Source organism: Hyperoodon ampullatus (assembly GCF_949752795.1).
Source record: "Hyperoodon ampullatus genome assembly, chromosome: X".
NCBI classification, from domain to species: domain Eukaryota; kingdom Metazoa; phylum Chordata; class Mammalia; order Artiodactyla; family Ziphiidae; genus Hyperoodon; species Hyperoodon ampullatus.
Genome location: NC_136913.1, coordinates 60,833,819 through 60,856,475, shown reverse-complemented (window position 1 = coordinate 60,856,475; position 22,657 = coordinate 60,833,819). Strand labels below are relative to the sequence as shown.

Genomic DNA, 22,657 nt, shown 5'->3' with positions numbered 1-22,657 from the left:
TATCTGTTACTAGACAGCATATGTGCAGTACAGCAAGACAAAAACATATATTCATATGTTGGCTTGTTTAAGCCTCAAGCCCTCGATCCTTTGTTGAAATACAATGATTTCATTCCTATGGTTTTCAATACCAAAAACTCAACCTCCAGGAGGGCTAAAGTCTAATTTGTACTCCAAACCAAGTAGCAGTGCAGTTCGCTACTACTGAGGCTGAATCCATAAAGACTTCAAGACCACGTCCAGAAGACAAGTTATTATATATAATACCCTAGAAGGTCTGAAACATAATTATCATATACATAGCTGGTCCTTCAGAGCTTTTTACCTATAACATGTTTTTTGATGAAAGTTATTTAATGTACTGGAGATAACTGTGACTTACTGATCAAATATTTGAATACTTATACTTACCTGGGATTTCATTTCTGCTGAAAGAAAAAGGAAGAACAGGACTCACTTAAAAAAAAAAGCAAACTTTAGAAATGAAAGTAAAAATCTTATCACACACTATCACTTTTGGAAGCAGCATAGAGGGGCAGTCAACAGTAAAACACTGGTGAAATAGGTCAAAACTCTAGGCCAAAAATCTATTATTATTATCATCAGTGACAGTACCACAACTGTGCCCTTCATAATTAATAATCACTCCTAAGAATCTTCATTTGGCACCAGATGATGTGTTTAAGAGAAACACTCTGGGAGGTTTTGAATCAGACTTGGTTTTTTGTTAGCCAAGTTACAGGAGAATTTCTAAAGTGGGGGGAAGGGAAGAAGGAAACGGACCAGAAAAAGAATTGAAGCCATCATCTACAAACCAACAAAGCACTGAGAGTTCCAAACATTATGCCAGACACTAAAATGACTGATATAGGCTCAAGTGGTTTATAAAACCTATAAAAAGACTACACCAGCAAAGTCCCCATTTATCTGTAGAGTTCAGAAACTAAAACAAGGAATATTTTAGCTTAAAACCTTATCTCAAGAGAATCATATATACTTCACATGAATAAAAATACCTGAAACCAAACATTTTTAGAAGCTCCAATACCCAAAATATAAAGAAAAAAAATAATTCAGAAGACTCAATCAATCCATGATAATCACAAAACGGCTGGGCAATCTCTATCTCCCTTCCACACTAACCATCCATCCCATGGAAGACCAAGGGAGATCAGACCTTCCAGACTTATGCAACACCCGGCTGCTGCAAAATTCTATGGAGACTCCTTGTGGAACAGCAGTTTCCCATCTCTTGTGTCTCTCCCTATCATGATCATGCAGGAAGCAAGTCTGGCTGTGCTATTTCTTATCATTGTCTGTCACCCATCTGCAACATGATATTGTACAGATAAGTAAAAAGTAGTTCCCTTTCCCCCAGAAGGTTGAGGCTCAGGTACAGGGGTAATTCTCCTGTGCACACAGTCATTATTTAGGCCGACTCAGTGACTTCAACAGGCTTAATCATGTGATCAGGTTTGTTGCCAGCTGCATAATGCTCCCACATCTGTAGATAGAGCCGCTCTAGTTCCATTGTGTATTGTTTGGTGTTGAACAGAGGGCTAGATATTCTCTGCTTCCAGACTTTGCCACGAATTTTCTTCAGGCTGAATAATAAAAAGAGATCAAAGTTTACAAATCAGAGCAGAAACTCAGAACTAGCCCCCATAAACACCTAGACACCTTTATGGTAAATTATATAACCAAACTTTCTCTTCTGATTGGCCCTCCCTTACCTCAATGCTAAAAAAGTGAAAGGTCACAGCTAACATAATGTTAAACACTTATAATGGAGTTCACCTCCACGTCCCCTGAAAAAACTGTTCTTTCCTAAATAATCATATCCAAGAGACACCATGCTTTCTCCACTTCATCTTATTTCTACCTTTAAAATAAAAATAAGACTTAGCAATGACACGTCTATTCCTACGTACTACTGGTTAGAACATAAACTGTTTACCCTTTTAATACGCAACTTAGCAATGTGTCTATTAGAACCATAAATGTTCATAACCCTATGACCTATCAATAACACTTTTAAATCTATTCAACAGAAATAATCAGAGATGCAGACATACCTGACCATGCAAAGATGTTCACTGAAGCATCATTTACAATAGCTAAGGCACAAACATAAGATGGAAGCATTCGTTTTATGAATGTTTTAATGAAATAGGAAAACACTCAAGGGGAAAAAATGCAGTACGTCTACTGCTTTAATTTTCCCCTTGTACATGAACTGAGTTGTTTATTTAGATATAAAAAAAAAAGTGTTCCTAATATCACCAAGACTATGGCTCTGTTCAGAAACAGGAAAAAAAAAGCAATCAATTCTTCTGGGGAAAGAGGATAGAATTCTCTCTCTCCTCCTGTTGTGAATATATCATTTGTCATGAGACTATTCTTATACAGAGAGAGTTATTACTTTAGAACCAGAAGCTGGAATACTCCTGTGCATTTTTTAAAACAATGAATAAAAAGGTTGTTTTAATATTTTTTTTGTGCCAGAACTAGTAAAACAGCTATGCATATCTGTTGGCCTCAACCCAACCATGACCATATTAATGTTATCTTCCAAATAAAAATACCTTTGTGTTATTTTTAAAGTTCTCTATGTCGGCTTCCCTGGTGGTGCAGTGGTTAAGAATCCGCCTGCCAATGCAGGGGACACAGGTTCGAGCCCTGGTCCAGGAACATCCCACATGCCGTGGAGCAACTAAGCCCGTGCGCCACAACTACTGAGCCTGCGCTCAAGAGCCTACAAGCCACAACTACTGAGCCCACATGCCACAACTACTGAAGCCTGTGCACCTAGAGCCCGTGCTCCACAAGAGAAGCCACCGCAATGAGGAGCCCGCACACCACAACAAAGAGCAGCCCCCGCTCGCCGCAACTAGAGAAAGCCCGCGCACAGCAATGAAGACCCAAAGTGGCCAAAAATAAATAAAATAAATTCTAAAATAAATAAATAAATAAAGTTCTGTACGTCAATAGAATGGTTAAACTGTGGTGCATCCATACACTGAAATACTACTCAGCAATAAAAGGGAATAAACTACTGATACGAGCCAACAACATGGATGAATCTCAAAACATTATCCTGAGTGAAAGAAGCCTTCAGAGTACATGCTGTATGATTCTATTTGTATAAGGTTCTAGAAAGGCAAGACTAAATAAATTATGGTGGAAAAAAAATTCAGAACAGTGGTTGTCTCTGAGGGTTGGTGAGGAGAACCAACTGAGAAGGGGTGTGAAGGAACTTTCTGGAGTGATGGTAATGTTATACATGCTGTTGGAAGCCTGGGTTATAAAGGTATTTCTCAAAACTCACTTAAGATTTGTGTATTCCAATTTGGGATTAGCAGGTACAAACTACTGTAGATAAAGTAAACAACAAGGTCCTACTGTACAGCACAGAGAACTATATTCAATATCCTATAATAAACCATAATGGAATAGAATATGAAAAAGAATATACATGTGTATATAATATATATATATAACTGAATCAACTTTGCTGTACACCAGAAACAACACTGTAAATCAACTATACTTCAACTAAAAAAGTAAATTAATTTAAAAAAAGATTTGTGTATACACTGTATATAAATTCTGCCTCAAAAGAAACAAGTATTAAACTCTAGTTAATGATGGCCACTCTGAAGTATTTAGGGAGAAGAATACTGATATCTGCAATTTACTTCAAATAAGGTGGATGTCTAAATGGATATAGGAATAAACAGATGGAATAAATGTAATAAAAGTACAGTAAAATTATCAGTGGCAGAAGCTAGGTGGTAGGTATATAAGTGTTTATTATAAAATTGAATTTTCATAATAAAATGTTGGGAAAAAGTATTGTATGAAATCAACTAAGTTCCAAAAAGAAAATACACTAAATTATTTATTGTAGTTATCTCTGGGATGATGGACATGAATCTTAATTTTTTAATGCCTGGGCTCAAAGTTTTCACTAGTTTTTCTTAGCTGTATATGATGTTCAGGGGAGAAAATTTTGAAAATGATAAATAAATGCTTAACATACATCTGTTGAATGCTTGCTATGTACCAAGAACTGTTGTTAAGTGCTTCACATGGAACACTTCTTTTCTTTTTTTAAACATCTTTATTGGAGTATAATTGCTTTACAATGTTGTGTTAGTTTCTGCTGTATAACAAAGTGAATCAGCTATATGTATACATATATCCCCATATCCCCTCCCTCTTGCGTTTCCCTCCCACCCTCCCTATCCCACCCTTCTAGGTGGTCACAAAGCATCGAGCTGATCTCCCCCTGTGCTATGCGGCTGCTTCCCACTAGCTATCTATCTTACATTTGGTAGTGTATCTATGTCAATGATACTCTCTCACTTCGTCCCAGCTTACCCTTCCTTCCCCCTCCCCACGTCCTCAAGTCCACTGTCTACGTCTGCATCTTTATTCCTGTCCTGTCCCCTAGGTTCTTCAGAACGTTTTTTTTTTTTTTAGATTCCATATGTGTGTTAGCATACGGTATTTGTCTTTCTCTTTCTGACTTCACTCTGTATGACAGTCTCTAGGTCCATCCACCTCACTACAAATAACTCAATTTTGTTTCTTTTCATGGCTGAGTAATATTCCATTGTATATATGTGCCACATTTTCCTTACCCATTCATCTGTCAATGGACACTTAGGTTGCTTCCATGTCCTGGCTATTGTACATAGAGCTGCAGTGAACATTGTGGTACATCTCTTTTTGAATTATGGTTTTCTCAGGGTATATGCCCAGGAGTGGGATTGCTGGGTCATATGGTAGTTCTATTTTTAGTTTTTTAAGGAACCACCATACTGTTCTCCATAGTGGCTGTAACAATTTACATTCCCACCAACAGTGCAAGAGGGTTCCCTTTTATCCACACCCTCTCCAGCATTTACTGTTTGTAGATTTTTTGATGATGGCCATTCTGACCGGGAACAGTTTTTTTTAATCCTCACATCTCTGCAAGGTAGGTACTATCATTCATCCCCATTTTGCAGATGGAAAAACCAAGGCACATAGAAACTAACTTGTCCAAAGTCACAAAGCTTGTGAGAGAGCCTGGATTCAAACCCAGGAAGTCTGACTCAAAGAGGGTGCTTCTTTAAACTTCTACATAATATGCTACTTGTCAGAAAACACAAAGAAAAAAATCACACGTAATACCCAAAGAAAAATCTCATTTAAGAGATAAACACTATTGGGGCTTCCCTGGTGGCGCAGTGGTTGCGAGTCCGCCTGCCGATGCAGGGGACGCGGGTTTGTGCCCTGGTCTGGGAAGATCCCACATGCCGCGGAGCGGCTGGGCCCGTGAGCCATGGCCGCTGAGCCTGTGCGTCCGGAGCCTGTGCTCCGCAATGGGAGAGGCCACAACAGTGAGAGGCCCCTGTAACGCAAAAAAAAAAAAAAAAAAAAAAAAAAAAAAAGATAAACACTATTTTATTGTATGGATAAAGCATCATTTATCTAAGCATCATCTAATTCCCACCCATTTGGGGGCATTTAAGTCGTGCCCAATTATTATTACAAGGATATTCTTAGGGTCAAAAGTCTAGCTTTTTTTTTTTTTTTTAGGGCTCTGAAAAGACTACCAATTTACTCACCAATGTATGAAAAGGTCAGCACCTCAATGCTCCCTCATCACTGGTATCATATTAAAAATCTTTTATTTTATAGTTAAATAATGGGTATACCTCAATGTTATTTTAATTTATTTCTACTAGGGAATTCCCTGGTGGTCCAGTGGTTAGGACTCCACACTTTCAATGCCGTGGGCGTGGGTTCAATCCCTGACCAGGGAACTAAAATCCCACAAGGCAGGTGGCAAGGCCAATAAATTAAAAAATAAATATTTATTTCTACTACAGAGGTTGAAACTTTCTTGTTAACCATTTGTATTTCTACTTTAGTCAGTTGTCATTTCTTTGCTTACTTTCCTATTAAGGGATTTAAAATGTAAATATTCTTCAGTCTTTATATAGCCAGGCTATTAATATTTGACATTAAGGAACACATTTTTTTCCCTCTTGTTTGCCTTTTTCTTTTTTTTTATTGAAGTATAGCTAGTTTACATCTTTTAATTCTCTTGACTTACTTTTATTCAGCCATTTACTCTTTACATAGTGAAACCTAATGATCACTTCATTTATGAAAGTTTAAAAAATTCTTCTCAGGACTCCCCTGGCGGTCCAGTGGTTAAGACTCCATGCTTCCACTGCAGGAAGCACAGGTTCGATCCCTGGCCGAGGAAGTAAGATCCCGCATGCCGCATGGCGCGGCCATAAAAATAAATAACAAGTTAAATTAAATTAAAAAATAAAATAATAAAAAGTCCTTCTCCCATCCAGAGAGCATACAACTAATTCATTTATTTTACATTACCCTTATTTTATGATTTCACTTCATAACACCTATATTCTGTCTGAATTTTTCTTGTTTCCTTCACCTCACCATAAAATTTGTTCATGGAAAAGTTTACTTACTATTCTAGATCAGTTCCCAGTTTCACAGCTATGTCTTCATATTCTTGTCTATTTTTAGCAATAAGCTCAAGACAGCCTAAACAAGTGAGCTGGGAAGCTGCAACTCGGGAAGCAAGAGTCTCTCCTGCAATAAGAAAGATAACAACTGCACATCTGAGAATGCAAATAGCACACAGTTATGAATGTTATTTATGTTAAATATCCACACGATGCAGATGAAGAGTGTTCAGACTTGAACAAGTCTCATTTTCTATCATCTTGCCCTAAATGTTGCTTCTAGTACACATGATTTCACCTGGAAGTGTCTCTCCCAAGGAGATTTTAAAAAGAACAAGGAAGCAACTCACCTGGCATAGTCACCATGGGTGTCCCTGCCCAAAGGACATCCATCCCTGTGGTGTGTCCATTACAGAGTGGAGTGTCCAAGCAAACATCAGCCAGCTGGCCTCTCCGAACATGTTCCTCTTTAGGAGCAACAGGTGAAAAAATGATACGGTTCTGGGGAAGGCCCATATTTTGTGCGTACTGTTGAATATTAGGTTCTCCTACTGCTGGAAAACGCAACAGCCACAGTACACTATTGGGAACACGCTTTAGAATCTAAAATAGGGAAAACAAGAGCAAGTATTAATAGCAGCTCTGCCCTTCTCAAGAAAGGTTCCCATAAATTTCTAGTAATTCTACCATACTCTATTCTTTTCACCCAGATAGCAGTCTACCGTGAACTTAAGTCTTTCTTTCACATAGATGAATTAGATCGACTGAATTATAGGTTCCTGTTCTGCTTAGCTGTCCCCAAAGACAGTTCAAAGAAAGAGGAGATTGATGCAAGAAGACACAAAACAGGTTACTAATTGGCAAAATCTGAGGCAGCTATGTCCTGTGGGAATTGATACTAGGAGTGGTTTTTGTCCATGATAGGAATTTTCCATTTCAAATTTTAAATCCCCCACCATGGTACAACAAATAAAGTTAGTTCACACTTGCCAAACTTTATTTGCCTAATCTAGATCCGGGGTCAGCAGACATTTTCTGTAAAGGACCAGAGAGCAAATACTTTTGCCTTTGATGCCAACATGGACTGTGTCAAAACTATTCAATTCTGCCCTTGTCACTGGAAAGTAGCCATAGACAATATATAAGTAAGTAGGCATGGCTGTGTGTCAGTAAAATTTTATTTACAAAAACAAGCAGCTGGGACTTCCCTGGTGGTCCAGTGGTTAGGACTCCGTGCTTCCACTGCAGGGGGCTCAGGTTCGATCCCTGGTCAGGGAACTAAGATTCCGCATGCCACACTGCCAAAATAAAAAAACAAACAAAAAAAACAAGCAGTGGACTGGGTTTGGCTCATCGGCCATAGTTTGCCAACCCGATTTAGACCTACATCTACTCAATGTATCATACAAGTTCACCATCCCGTCTCTGAAAGCCGTGAGAACAGATGGATTTCAGAATTTAGAATATTTCATATTTTTAAAAAGTAGTACAGTATATATAAATTACCTAACACTCTCAGCGGCAACTCCCTGCAAACCAACATATTAGTATCTCTGAATCAAGATGTAGGAATATTCATACTAATGGAATAAATAAAGAACCATAAATAGCCTAACATCAGTTCAGGCAGTGTGGCTGCCAACCAAATAAATTTACCACAAACTTATGAAGATGCTTTTGGTTTTCAGGTTTTTTGAAATGGGGAGGTGAAGATTCAGGGATAGTAAACCTGTACTCATCTGCTTCCTCTTCTCCACCCTCCCTCCTCCTTTAAAAAAAGAAAACAGACCAAAAAACCCAGATATTAATCAGAAAAAAAGTCAACCAAGAATTATCTCCATTTTAGCTCTATGGAAAAAGAGGCAGATATGGATAGCAAAGTTTAGAACCTTCAGAGGTCCTGCTTATGCAAACTGCTATGATGAAATAACTGAGAAGTAATGCCATAAGTCAATTCCTTCCTGGTTCTAACTCTACAATATTGCAAGAATGATGTAAAATGTGGATGAGTATACGTAACAGCTTTGCTATCAGCTTAGACCACGGGTTGGCAAACTATAGCCTATGAGCCAAATCTGGCATATTGCCTGTTTTTGTAAATAAAAACTTATTGGAACATACCTACACTCATTCATTTATATAATGAGTATGGTGTTTTCTTGCTACAATGGCAGAATTGAGTAGGTGTGACAGAGAGGATGGACTGCAAAACCAAAAATATTTACCACCTGGCCTTTTAAGAAAACGTTTGCTGATCCCTGCATTTGAACACATAAATTTTAAAAGCTCATAATATGATATTTAGACACTTGAAGGACAAATCAAAAATTGCTGAAATCTACAGCTCTTTTGAAGATTATCGCAATAATCTAGCACAATAGCTCCTGAATGGGAGGATGGGGGGCAGCCTCAGCAAGACGACCTATATACAGAATCTTTACTAGAATCTCTAGACATTAATAATGAATCTACGCACACTCACATTTGCCCACATCTGCAAAGTAGATGGGTCAATTTTATATAACTGATTAAAGTTACAGTACACAATGGCATCTTCTGGTAACCCGTACTGAGAACGTGTGGTTACAATAATGGTACGGGGAACCTCCTCTCCAGTGGCAGCCTTATTGTTGATCTAGAACAAGAAAAAAATATATGATTATATTTAAAGTAAACATGGTCCGATATTTTTCTTTTCTTTTCAATATTTGTTTATTTATTTATTTGGCTGCTTCAGGTCTTAGTTGCGGCACGCAGGATCTTCGTTGCACTATTGCAGTATAGAGGGTCTTCAGTTGCGGCATGCGGGATCTAGTTCCCTGACCAGGGATCGAACCCAGGTCCCCTGCATTGGGAGCACGGAGTCTTAACCACTGGACCACTAGGGAAGTCCCCAGTCTGATTATTTTTCAATCAATAAACAATCCTTACGATACAAAGTGGTATAACCATTAAAAGTCATGTCACTCAACTATAATGAGAATATATTAATGACACATTAAGTTAAAGGAAAAAAGTTAGAGCATTATCTTAATCTGGGGGGGACTGCACTATGAAACATCTCACTCTAGCCAAAAAGTTCTCTTCAAAACCCTATTAGTCCAACAGCAAGCTTTTGCTTACTCTTTTCTCCATGTACGAAATATCCTTTTCTAAATCACACCCACCTTTCAAGACTAAACTTAAATTACTGAAAAATCTCTACTAAGACTGCCTCTCCTCACATTGTTCAGCACTGTTTCTGAGCATCTACATATACAATTACAGTCTTATCTTGCAATTCCCACACATCTGGGTACTCTTACCTTGTTATGTAACTATTCCAGGTGTGATGGACATCTCATACATTATGGGCATTGTGTTGTTCTACACTCAAAATTCTTTGTACCTGTGCACTTCAAGAAGTATATTTTTCCTTAAGTCAAGCATGTCTGCCCTATTGTTTCAAAGGACAGTTCAGGCCCAATACACATTACGGGCGATTAATTCCTTTACCTTAATTCATTTCAAGCATTCTTTGTATCAACTGCTATACCACTAAAACTGTTAACTCCTAAAGAGGTCAGAGATCCTTGCCTTATGATCTCTTGACAGAGCTACATATTCACTTATTCAAGTATGCAATATACAATATTGGGCTGGCCAAAAAGTTCATTCGGATTTTTCATACAAGCTTACAAAAAACCTGAACGAACTTCTTGGCCAACCCAGTATTTACTCAGCACATACTTCATTATTGTGGCTAAGACACGGACCCTAAAGTAATTCAATTCAGTGGAGAATACATACAAACCCAGGGAATTATAATGTGTTGTGCTGGATGTAAAGATATATCCCAAATACTACAAGAACAGAGAATACAGGTACCAATGGAGCAGGGAAGGAGAGGTCAGGGATATGGACAGAAACAGATTCCTGGCGGAGCTGTCTGAACTGAAAGCCTTAAAGATGAGTATGATTTAACTGGGGAAAGGATGAGTTACAGAAGCAAGACACTGTATGATGCCTACAGACAGTTCACCGTTGATAAGAGTAAAGCCACAGGCAGGGAATAACAAGGTATTAACACAGAAGACTCTCATTAAGTAACCTGCTGGCTGAATCCAAGAGACTTTTAAAATCAAACAAACCTATATAAGATGCCAGTTTCCACTGAATTCATTTCCTCATCTATAAAACAGAAGTAATGATGCTTATCTCCTAGAGTTATGAGATATAAAGAAGATAAATGTATACTTGGTGGTAGACAGTATGTTCTATTATTCTCTTCTCACCTGGGTAGTTGCCAGTCCATTGCTAATACTGAATCCATTAATTGTTATCTGAATTTGTCCTCTGTTAATCATTTCAATAACTGCTTCTGCAATAGTATTCATAGGAATGACAGGCATATTAAGAGCTGTATTACTGCTGTCTGCGTTGTCTCCTCCATCAGGACATTTCATCTTAAAATAATTACACAAAATACATCATTAGGGAAAAGATCCCAAATGCAGATAACTTAAGTTCAATGACAGTATTGACCAGGTTCTGACCTTGACAATTTTCACATCTGGTAGACTATCAAGAAATGCTTTGAGGTCGATGCCATTCAGCACAATCCGATTGTCATAAATGTGCCCATTGGACTTAAAATCGATGACTGCTTTTTTCTAATTGAAAAAAAAGTTTCAGACATATCTTTTAGGATGCACAGGGACAGCAGCAAGGAAATAAATGACTACAGTTCTTTGCAATTCCCCTATAGCACTGTTTTTCTACCTACCTTCAGGTGAGGGAACATATTAGCATGATCACCAATAAAGAAAGTATGGGGCATATAAGCCAGTTTCTCAGAATACTGCTCAGCAACTTCAGCAGGTGAAGTTTCCTGATCAGTGATGATATAATCCATGAAAAGCGCACCACTAGTCCCAGGGTACCCCAGCCACATTGCCTAAAAGAAAAAAAAAATATCAGACCAAAAACTGACTAAGAACCTTCAGCAAAATGGTTTAAAATTAAATAAGTAAACAAACAACCAAGGAGGGTGGACTTCTTTAGCCAAGAGCAATCAAGTAATATTTCAGACTAACCTTCTAAGTGCTAAACCGTTTTTCCAATTTGCAAGACAGAACAACTGTTTACATCCAACTATGAATTGCACGTCTCCACATACATGTTCCTGTGGGCACTGTGTTCTCACTCAAAATTCTTTGTCCCTGTTCATTTTCAACAACTACACTTTTTTTTCCATAAGTCAAGCATGTCTGTCCTATTGTTTCAAAGGACAGTTAACCAAAGAGGGAAAAAACCTATCACTGTCTTCTTAGCCCAATAAACACTGTGAATAATTATCATTATTTCCTTTACCTGAATAGGAGCTGGCCTGAGAGCAAAGAGTTCATTTCGAGCACCCTTGGTATAACCATTCATATTTACAAGGATGTGTATACCATCTTGATGGATGCGATCAGCTGCTTTTCCATTGCATGGAATCTATGGAATAAAAAATTAAGAACTTTTACTATGTATAATCTAAGACTGATTCAATTAGTCTTAATGGCATTGAACAGAATGCAAATTCCCAGATGCAAAAGTGGTAACAACACAAATTACATTAACGTGGGGTAAAAACATGGTTAAGTACCATTAAAATGGGCCCACAGCATTACACAAACAGAATACAGAGGAAGGAGAGTTTACCTCTACAGTGAATGTATGAACAACTAGGCTTGGGACTTCCCTGGTGGCTCAGTGGTTAAGAAACCGCCTGCCAATGCAGGGGACACGGGTTCGAGCCCTGGTCCAGGAAGATCCCACACACTGCGGGGCAACTAAGCCCATGTGCCACAACTACTGAAGCTCGCGTGCCCAGAGCCCATGCTCGACAACAAGAGAAGCCATCGCAATGAGAAGCCCAGGCACCCCAACTAAGAGTAGCCCCCGCTCGCCACTACTAGAGAAAGCCCACACACAGCAACAAAGACCCAACACAGCCAAAAATAAATAAATAAATAAATAATTTTTTTTTAAAGATGGATAGGAGTTTGAGGGAGCTGGACAGAATACAATCTTGACAGAGAACTGTATGAATAAAGAACCAGAGTAAAGTGCATGGTAGGTTTAAAAAATGGGTAGATCACTTCTACTTGGTATAGGGTATAACTGAGGGCTAATGATGGCTGAAATGCACTGGCAAACAAGGTTGTTTGTTTAGAAAGGTTGTGAAGGCCACACTGAAGAGCTTAGACTTCATACAGGCACACCAATGTTCACTGCGGCACTACTTACAATTGCCAAGATATGGAAGTAACCTAAGTGTCCATCAATGGATGAATGGATAAAGAAAATGTGGTATATATACACAATGGAATATTCCTCAGCCATTTAAAAGTTGCCAGAGGGAAGGGAGGGAGGAGGGCAAAATAGGTGAACAGGATTAAGTAGTACAAACCTTCAGATATAAAACAAGCAAGCCACAGGGATATAACATACAACATGAGGAATATGGTCAATAATACTGTAATAACTTTGTATGGGGACAGGTGGTTACTAGACTTATCACGGTGATTTCACAATGTATGCAAATGTCAATTAACTATGTCGTACACCTGAAACTAACATAACATTGTACGTCTACTATGTTTCAATTTATATATATATATATATATATAATTAATAAATAAATACGTGTGTGTGTGTGTGTGTGTGTGTGTGTGTGTGTGTGTGTGTGTGTGTTATGCGGGCTTCTCACTGTTGTGGCCTCTCCCATTGCAGAGCACAGGCTCCGGACACGCAGGCTCAGCGGCCATGGCTCACGGGCCTGGCCGCTCCGTGGCATGTAGGATCCTCCCGGACCGGGGCACGAACCCGTGTCCCCTGCATCAGCAGGCAGACTCTCAACCACTGCGCCACCAGGGAAGCCCCATAAATATATATTTTTAGAGAGTTTAGACTTCAGTCAATAAGCAGTGAATCCTAAAAGGTCTCAGAGGTAGAGGGCCATATTCTTCTTGGTCACAGAGAGTCCAACCCTACATCAAGAATGGTCAGGTATATTTCCAAAGCAACAGCTATAATGCAAAAGACGTTGGTAGAAATTATTTATGAAATGACAAGAGTCTCACAATCCTTCTGCTAGGACTTCAATGATTCATATATATGAATTACTGGATATACCATACATACCTCTGTTAGTCACCAAAGTGGCCAATAGCGTCTATAAGAAAAAAACTCTAGTCCATACCTTCAGCAAATTCATTCCCTCACAGGTTTCAATCTTAATTTATCATAAAACTTTTGCTCCTAGAGGAAACAGCAATGGAGCAAGTACAGAAATAAAGAAAACCAAAGGCAAAGGCCCTTTAAATGACTTTTTTGTTCTTCTTCCAAGCCACCATTTTGTTCAATTTATTCAGGTAATATTAGGTATCTACTGTCACAAGTGCTAGCTCAATCCCCAGAGAAGTTCTACGTCCATGCACAAATACACCGTATTTCTATTTCACTTGCAAACTCAGCAAAAATCCACGCTGATTATAAATGCAATGTAATAAATGTAAACAATCAAGGAAATAAGATCAAAGCCATTGCCCACAGGTATGTAGTAGCTGAGGTTAAATATCTGTCATGAAAAATATTGAGGATATGGGCTTCCCTGGTGGCGCAGTGGTTAAGAATCTGCCTGTCAATGCAGGAGACACAGGTTTGAGCCCTGGTCCAGGAAGATCCCACATGCCACGGAGCAACTAAGCCCGTGTGCCACAACTACTGAGCCTGCGCTCTAGAGCTCGCGAGCCACAACTACTGAAGCCCACACGCCTAGAGCCCGTGCTCCACAACAAGAGAAGCCACCACAATGAGAAGCCCGCACACCGCAATGAAGAGCAGACCCCACTCACCGCAACTAGAGAAAGCCCATGGGCAGCAATGACGACCCAAACCGGCCAAAAAATAAATTAATTAATTAAATTTAAAAAAGAAAATTGAGGATACAAACTACACACCAACAGTTTTATTCACTATTTGCTCAAAATAAAAAGTTGGAAGTACAAGCCTCTTAGATAGCCTCATCCACCAGAGGGCAGACAGCAGAAGCAAGAATCCTGCAGCCTGTGGAACAAAAACCACATTCACAGAAAGACAGACAAGATGAAAAGGCAGAGGGCTATGTACCAGATGAAGGAACAAGATAAAACCCCAGAAAAACAACTAAATGAAGTGGAAATAGGCAACCTTCCAGAAAAAGACTTCAGAATAATGATAGTGAACATGATGCAGGACCTCGGAAAAAGAATGGAGGCAAAGATCGAGAAGATGCAAGAAATGTTTAACAAAGACCTAGAAGAATTAAAGAACAAACAAATAGAGATGAACAATACAATAACTGAAATGAAAACTACACTAGAAGGAATCAACAGCAGAATAACTGAGGCAGAAGAACGGATAAGTGACCTGGAAGACAGAATGGTGGAATTCACTGCTGCAGAACAGAATAAAGAAAAAAGAATGTAAAGAAGTGAAGACAGCCTACGAGACCTCTGGGACAAAATTAAACACAACAACATTCGCATTATAGGGGTCCCAGAAGGAGAAGAGAGAAAGGACCCAAGAAAATATTTGAAGAGATTATAGTCAAAAACTTCACTAACATGGGAAAGGAAATAACCACCCAAGTCCAGGAAGCGCAGAGAGTTGCATACAGGATAAACCCAAGGAGAAACATGCCAAGGCACATAGTAATCAAACTGGCAAAAATTAAAGACAAAGAAAAATTATTGAAAGCAGCAAGGGAAAAACGACAAATAACATACAAGGGAACTCCCATAAGGTTAACAGCTGCTTTCTCAGCAGAAACTCTACAAGCCAGAAGGGAGTGGCATGACATATTTAAAGTGATGAAAGGGAAGAACTGACAACCAAGATTACTCTACCTGGCAAGGATCTCATTCAGATTCGATGGAGAAATCAGAAGCTTTACAGACAAGCAAAAGCTAAGAGAATTCAGCACCACCAAACCAGCTCTACAACAAATGCTAAAGGAACTTCTCTAGGCAGGAAACACAAGAGAAGAAAAGGACCTACAAAAACAAACCCAAAATAATTAAGAAGATGGTCACAGGAACATACATATCGATAATTACCTTAAACGTGAATGGATTAAATGCTCCAACCAAAAGAAACAGGCTCGGTGAGTGGATACAAAAACAAGACCCATATATATGCTGTCTAGAAGAGACCCACTTCAGACCTAGGGACACATAGAGACTGCAAGTGAGGGGATAGAAAAAGATATTCCATGCAAATGGAAATCAAAAGAAAGCTGGAGTAGCAATACTCATATCAGATAAAATATACTTTAAAATGAAGAATGTTGGGCTTCCCTGGTGGCGCAGTGGTTGAGAGTCCGCCTGCCGATGCAGGGGACATGGGTTCGTGCCACGGCCCGGGAAGATCCCACATGCCACGGAGCGGCAGGGCCCATGAGCCATGGCCACTGAGCCTGCCCGTCTGGAGCCTGTGCTCCACAACGGGAGAAGCCACAACAGTGAGAGGCCCGCATACAGCAAAAAAAAAAAAAAAAATGAAGAATGTTACAAGAGACAAGGAAGGACACTACATAATGATCAAGGGACCAATCCAAGAAAAAGATATAACAATTATAAGTATATATGCACCCAACATAGGAGCACCTCAATACATAAGGCAACTGCTAACAGCTATAAAAGAGAAAACTGACAGTAACACAATAATAGTGGGGGACTTTTAACACCTCACTTACACCAATGGACAGATCATCCAAACAGAAAATACATAAGGAAACACAAGCTTTAAATGACACAATAGACCAGATAGATTTAATTGATATTTATAGGACATTCCATCCCAAAACAGCAGATTACACTTTCTTCTCAAGTGCGCATGGAACATTCTCCAGGATAGATCACATCTTAGGTCACAAATCAAGCCTCAGTAAATTTAAGAAAATTGAAATCATATCAAGCATCTTTTCTGACCACAATGCTATGAGATTAGAAATGAATTACATGGAGAAAAACGTAAAAAACACAAACACATGGAGGCTGAACAATACGTTACTAAGTAACCAAGAGATCACTGAAGAAGTCAACGAGGAAATCAAAAACTACCTAGAGACAAATGATAATGAAAACACGATGATCTAAAACCTATGGGATGCAGCAAAAGCAGTTCTAAGAGAGAAGTTTATAGCTACAATCCTACCTCAAGAAACAAGAAAAACCTCAAATAAATAATCTAACCTTACACCTAAAGGAACTAGAGAAAGAAGAACAAACAAAACCCGAAGTTAGCAGAAGGAAAGAAATCATAAAGAGCAGAGCAGAAATAAATGAAATAGAAACAAAGAAAACAATAGCAAAGATCAATAAAACTAAAAGCTGGTTCTTGGAGAAGATAAACAAAATTGATAAACCATTAGCCAGACTCTTCAAGAAAAAGAGGGAGAGGACTCAAAAAAAAAAAAAAGTTGTAAGTATAAGAGTTTCACCTACCTGAGAAAGATCAATGAAATGATTGGCTTCTGCCATCACCTTCACTCGGAAGTTTGTGCCATCATCTGGGCTCAGGGCATAACAGAATACCTGAAAGGCAGCACATAGTATATTTAATAACCTTGTCTCAAATCTTTCTAAAAGACACTGGGCTTAACACCTAAAGGTGACTATAAAGCTACCACTGTAGGTTTGTTTGGTTTTATAAATAGTGACTCTAGAGCAACACTAGTCTTACCTCAAATTTATCAGGATTGTGCATGCCTGGGATAGACTGCATAAGATGAGAAGTAGGATGATTCCCAAAGTCAGAACTCACGTATCCTACACGCAGTCGACCATCACTGAGCTTCAAGTCTTTTGGATGTTCATACGGTGGTTTATGAAGGACATTTATCTACCAATGGAATTCAGTGCTTGTTAGTAAATTTGAGTCTATATGTAAATTTTCATCTAGGAAAACTGACTAAAAGCATACCTGTTAGGAATGTTATGCCCAGAAAACTTCTTTAATTCATATAAGCAGTCTAATACAAGCTTAGCAATTTGTATAATATGCTTCATACTTTGACCTGTTCCTGAGGTCTATGAAGTAGCCCAAGCAAGTTAAAGTTGTAGGAAGGAAGCAGAGTGGAAAGAGCATGACAAACCCTGCATTTTAGAAAATTCTGTAGGGAAGCATTTTTTAAAAACAGAATTACACCTAGCACTCTGCTCTATTCTGCTGAGAAAATTCCCACCTTTGATCAAGTGCTGCTCTAATTCTCAAAGGTGAGTAGAAAATACCAAACACTTTATTAAAAACTATGGTTTCAAAATTAAAGGAAAACACCATCAGCCTACTGTTAAGTATTTCAGTTAAGGATTCCACCTTATAGAATGGAAGGGGTTATGATCAAGACAGGACACAATGGGAGGGGGGCTTCTGGGCTGGCTCACGAAGCTTCATTTCTCAACTTGGGTGGTAAACACCTTATGATAACTCATTAAGCCATAAATTTGATTCATGTAGTTTTCTGTATCTGTTTTACTTTACAACGAAAAGATTAAAATGAAAGACTCGCACCTTATCCAAGCAGAGGTTCCCATGCCTCTCAGCAATAGCCTTCCTGAAGCCATGAGAAAGAGGATATAGCATACTATGATGAGGATGCACAGAAGGCAACCTATTCTTCTCTAACTGGTCAGCCACAATGCTGACCAACTTCTTCATTCGCTCATCATAGTCTGTCCAATCACAGACAATCTAGAGGAGGCAAAAAGAAGTTATTATCCAGAAAACCTTACTCCAAGACTTAACATCTTATGTGTCTTTGGCCTAAAGTAATGTCAGATAACCCATTAAAAAACACTGTCTCCAGCCAAGTTTGGATTAATATGGCACATACAATTAAAAAGTGATTACAACCCTGAAAGCCAATTACTGGCCTGTTATTCTTTACCTGCAGGCAATGAGCCAAATTACAATAAGCGTCAGGAAAATCAGGTTTAAGCTTCAGAGCAGTGCGATAAGAAGCAATTGCTTCTGGAATATTCCCTGAATCCTGGAAATAAATAGAGTGGAGTGGTTAAATTTTTTCCTAAAATTAAAAACATTAGGTGCTAAGATGGATATATTGTAATAAAATATATATATATAAAATAGTACCTTGTGAATGGAAGCCAGATTGCTGTGGGCATCCGCAAATGCAGGGTTAATCTGAATGGCACGAGTATAACACTGCAAGGCTCCCTGAACATCCTGCATCTCCTTTAGAGTGTTTCCCATATTAGAGTAGGCATCAGCAAAGGTAGGACTGATTCTAAAGGAGAGGACAAAGATTTTATTTCTCTAGTACAAAAACCTTTAACCCCCTGTAATGTTAATTTAGTCTGCTATTATTAGAAGTCCCACATACCAAATGTGCCAAATGCCAAACATTTAAAAACTTAGAAGAAAAAAATAAGGCTGTGTGTCTCTTACCGAATAGCCTCCTTATAATGCATCAGAGCTTCCTGCAGTTTTCCCTGCTGCTGCAATACACTTGCTAAATTTGAATGGGCAGCAGCAAACTCTGGGAAGACCTATAAAGATTCAAGATGATAACTGAGGTTTAAAAAAAAATAACTGCTAAAACAGCAGTAATAACTTACCACAACAAGAACTTCGCTCAAGCACCTTTATATCCCTACACTTCTCTTCACCTTCTCCAAGTCTACTCATTCTTCAAAGCCAAGTAGTTCAAATTCTACCTCTTCCTTTCTTTTATACCTCTCCGTGTTTCAAAACATAATGAGGTAGACCTCTCCTCATCTTAGTTTATGCTGGTAACTCTAGCATCTCTCTCTTCAAAACTCCTACCACACCTACCAACCAACATTACAGCCATCAGGTACTGAAATTATATATTTACTGGTAACTCTTCTTGAACTCTAGCTTACTGTTTAAATTTTTTGTGCCGATCTTATCTACCCATAAAGTAACAAACTCAATGTTAAGGATTTTCTTGAATGTCACACAGGACCTCACTCATACCTTAGGTACTCAATTACTGGTTCAATGAATGATTCACCCACTATCTACTTTTACAAAAGAGGTGGATGACATGGCAAACTTAACTGCCTTCCCTCTACTTCACACAGACAAAATACCCAGCCACACCACCCTCAACATACTTCTAACGCTTTACGATACAAGCGAACTGCCTCTTCAATGTTTCCCTGTTCTCGTTTGATATTGGCTAGGTTATTCAGAGAGTCTGCATGGGTGGGACACAGCCGGAGAGCTGTGTTATAACAATCTTCTGCTTCGGCAACCTAAAAAACAAAACAAACTATTCAAAAACCTATACAGAGGAATCACAAAGTCACCACTGATATTATTCTAACAATTGCTTAGTTAAGCCTAATGGCTGGTAATATTCCAGAAAACAGGTATTTTTGCTATTCTTCCTCTCATCTACAACTCTGAAATTAAACAATTTACCACCTCAATATTTAATGACAATATGTACAAAAACGACTTTTTTTTAATGCCATCAGGTAACAAAGAAAGAGACAATAAAAATCCTTACACTGCCCTTCTCTTTGAGAGCGTTGGCTAGGTTGCAGTAAGCATCAGGGAAATGTGGTTGCAATTCAATAGCTCGCCTGTAGGTGTCTATTGCCAGATCTATCAGGCCTTGCTCATAGTATACACAAGCCAGGTTGCCATGTACCACTGCATGATTTGGACTCAAGCTTAGGGCACGAAGGTAAGCTGCCACAGCTCTATAAACAGAAACACACACACACACAATGCAACTAACTTTTAATGGATGCTTTGTTAAAATTATTTCATTCTATACTATATCAAAGTATATCAATTATAACTAGTTACAATTAATTCATGTCATACTACACTTAACCTCAAAAATCAAAATTGCACCTTTATAAAATGTATTTTTACACTGAAAAATTTTCTATACCCCCATAAGAAACAGACTTTCCTTTGACAACAGCAAAAAAAGTTAAAAGTCAGGATTTGCTTAGTTTTCTGAATCAGATAGAAGGAATAATTTAGTCTAAAAGATAACCATTTCAATAGTTTTACAATAAAGGAAATTTCAACTGAACTCCTAGTGAGAAGGATAATGGCTTTGTGAAAAGCCAACAGTGAAGTCAGGCAACAATAAACCTATAATAAAAGGTAATACAGCAGACCTGAGCAGGGGAAAGCAACACAGTAGAAAAGGAAAGTGTATTTCAATGACCCACTGTGATAATTTCAGTCCAAACTCTCAAGTGTTGATACAACAAAAACTCCAAATAGAACATTCCCTCACCTGTCAAAAATCCGTGCCTCTTTCAAGACATTTCCTAAATTGATATAAGCATCCAGAAAATTGGGGTCAAGGGTGACAGCCTAAAAATTGCAAGACAGTTACTTAGAGCAAGTTAGGATTTCAGATTAACTTCCCAATTACAATTTTTTAGCCTGAGATAATTTTAGACCTCCAATTACATTTTCTAGTATAATTAAATCTTATTTCTTTCATTTTTAAAACCCAATTATTTTAGTACCCACTCATTATTCACAAATCTCAATGTTACCAAAATAACTTCCCATGTAATATAAGAGCAAAATGTGTCCTGAAGGGAAAAATTTTAAATTGGGTCTGCTCCACTTTTATTGAGCTGAACACTTCTCATGGTTGGCCCCATTTTATTCTCAATTAATCAGCCTAGCTCTTCTAAAAAATAATGGCAGGAAGAAGCAGCAAGCTCTAACTGAATAAGGAAATACATACCTCAGTAACTACAACTGTATACTCAGACCTTAGTAAGATATGTAATTAGAGCTGTATACTCAGTAAGATACATTACTTCAAGGGGATACTAACCATTAAATGGTTCATTCAAATAGTTCTGAAGCTGTCTTAAAATATGATCAGATATATCTACAGCAGTAATTCTCAACCCTGGCAGTGTATTAGAATTCACCTCCTAAATGGAGCCTGGGTTCCATCACAGGCCAGTTAAATCAGACCCTCTGAAAACGGGGCCAGGATATCCATATCTTTTACAAGCTCCTCATGTGCAACCAAGGAGAACCACAGAGCAAGAGAGTAGGTACTCCTATAGCGTAATGAATGGAAACCTGAACTGAAATACTGAAAAATACTAACAAATCATATTCAATTTTATTTAATCTATATTCCAACCTAACTCGCCCTCTTCCCAGATCATTCTGAAGCTAATCCCAGACATATTAGTTCATTCGAAAATATTTCAAAATATATTTTAGGGACAATACAGGAATACTTTTTCCTCCTAACGTAACCACAATACCAATATCACACCTAAAAAAGTGACAGCAATTCCTTAATATTCATTCAGTGGTCCAATTTCTGATTAACTTTGATTGAGGATCCAAATAAGACCCATACAATTAACATGTCTTTGTGAGTTTCTTTAAATCTTGTAAATTAAAAGTTTAATTTAAATCTCCATTTTTATTCCTGTAATTTGTTGAAGAAATCAGATCACTGTCCTATACAGCTTCCCATAGTTTGAATTTGCTGACTGCACCCCTACGGTGTCCTTTAACGTGCTTATTATGTTTCCCTGTCCCATGTATTTCCTGTAAATTGGTAGAACTACAAGCGTAATCAGATTTGGGTTCTTTTTTTTTCCCCCCCGGTATGCGGGCCTCTCACTGTTGTGGCCTCTCCCGTTGCGGAGCACAGGCTCCGGAGGTGCAGGCTCAGCGGCCATGGCTCACGGGCCCAGCTGCTCCGCGGCATGTGGGATCTTCCCATACCGGGGCACGAACCCGTGTCCCCTGCATCAGCAGGCGGACACTCAACCACTGCGCCACCAGGGAAGCCCAGGGTTCTTTTCTCTTTTTGCAAGGCTACTTCACTGGTGGAAGTATTTACTTCTATCACAAGGTACAAAATGTCTGGTTGTGTCCCTTTTTTTTGCCACTGATAAATGCCTAAATTTATTATTGGTTATACTTTGATTCTATCATTCCTACTTCATTTATTAGCTGGAACACTTGTATAAAGAGAAACTTCCCCCATCAACTACTGGGTTACCCTGATGTCCAGTTCATACAGGAGAGAGAGGACAATTGTTTAACCAGTTCTCAAAATGAGTTGCTCCTTATCTTCCGAACATGACCCA

General features: G+C 38.6%; 1 protein-coding gene across 2 annotated transcripts in view; it reads right to left on the bottom strand.

Moving 5' to 3' along the window:
- Positions 1-859: 859 nt before the first annotated feature.
- OGT (O-linked N-acetylglucosamine (GlcNAc) transferase) overlaps positions 860-22,657 on the bottom strand; it is a gene marked incomplete at its 5' end in the record, with an annotated part of 35,672 nt that continues 13,874 nt past the window's right edge. For both annotated transcript variants that reach the window (XM_079727773.1, XM_079727772.1), the window contains 17 exons: positions 860-1,604; positions 6,498-6,621; positions 6,845-7,097; positions 8,977-9,129; positions 10,769-10,939; positions 11,030-11,146; positions 11,260-11,430; positions 11,847-11,972; positions 17,009-17,098; positions 17,247-17,405; positions 18,075-18,254; positions 18,451-18,552; positions 18,657-18,810; positions 18,972-19,072; positions 19,664-19,804; positions 20,062-20,257; positions 20,812-20,891. In XM_079727773.1, the coding sequence (XP_079583899.1) occupies positions 1,430-1,604; positions 6,498-6,621; positions 6,845-7,097; positions 8,977-9,129; positions 10,769-10,939; positions 11,030-11,146; positions 11,260-11,430; positions 11,847-11,972; positions 17,009-17,098; positions 17,247-17,405; positions 18,075-18,254; positions 18,451-18,552; positions 18,657-18,810; positions 18,972-19,072; positions 19,664-19,804; positions 20,062-20,257; positions 20,812-20,891 (2,493 nt within the window). In that variant the 3' untranslated portion in view covers positions 860-1,429. The remainder of the gene's footprint in view (positions 1,605-6,497; positions 6,622-6,844; positions 7,098-8,976; positions 9,130-10,768; positions 10,940-11,029; positions 11,147-11,259; positions 11,431-11,846; positions 11,973-17,008; positions 17,099-17,246; positions 17,406-18,074; positions 18,255-18,450; positions 18,553-18,656; positions 18,811-18,971; positions 19,073-19,663; positions 19,805-20,061; positions 20,258-20,811; positions 20,892-22,657) is intronic.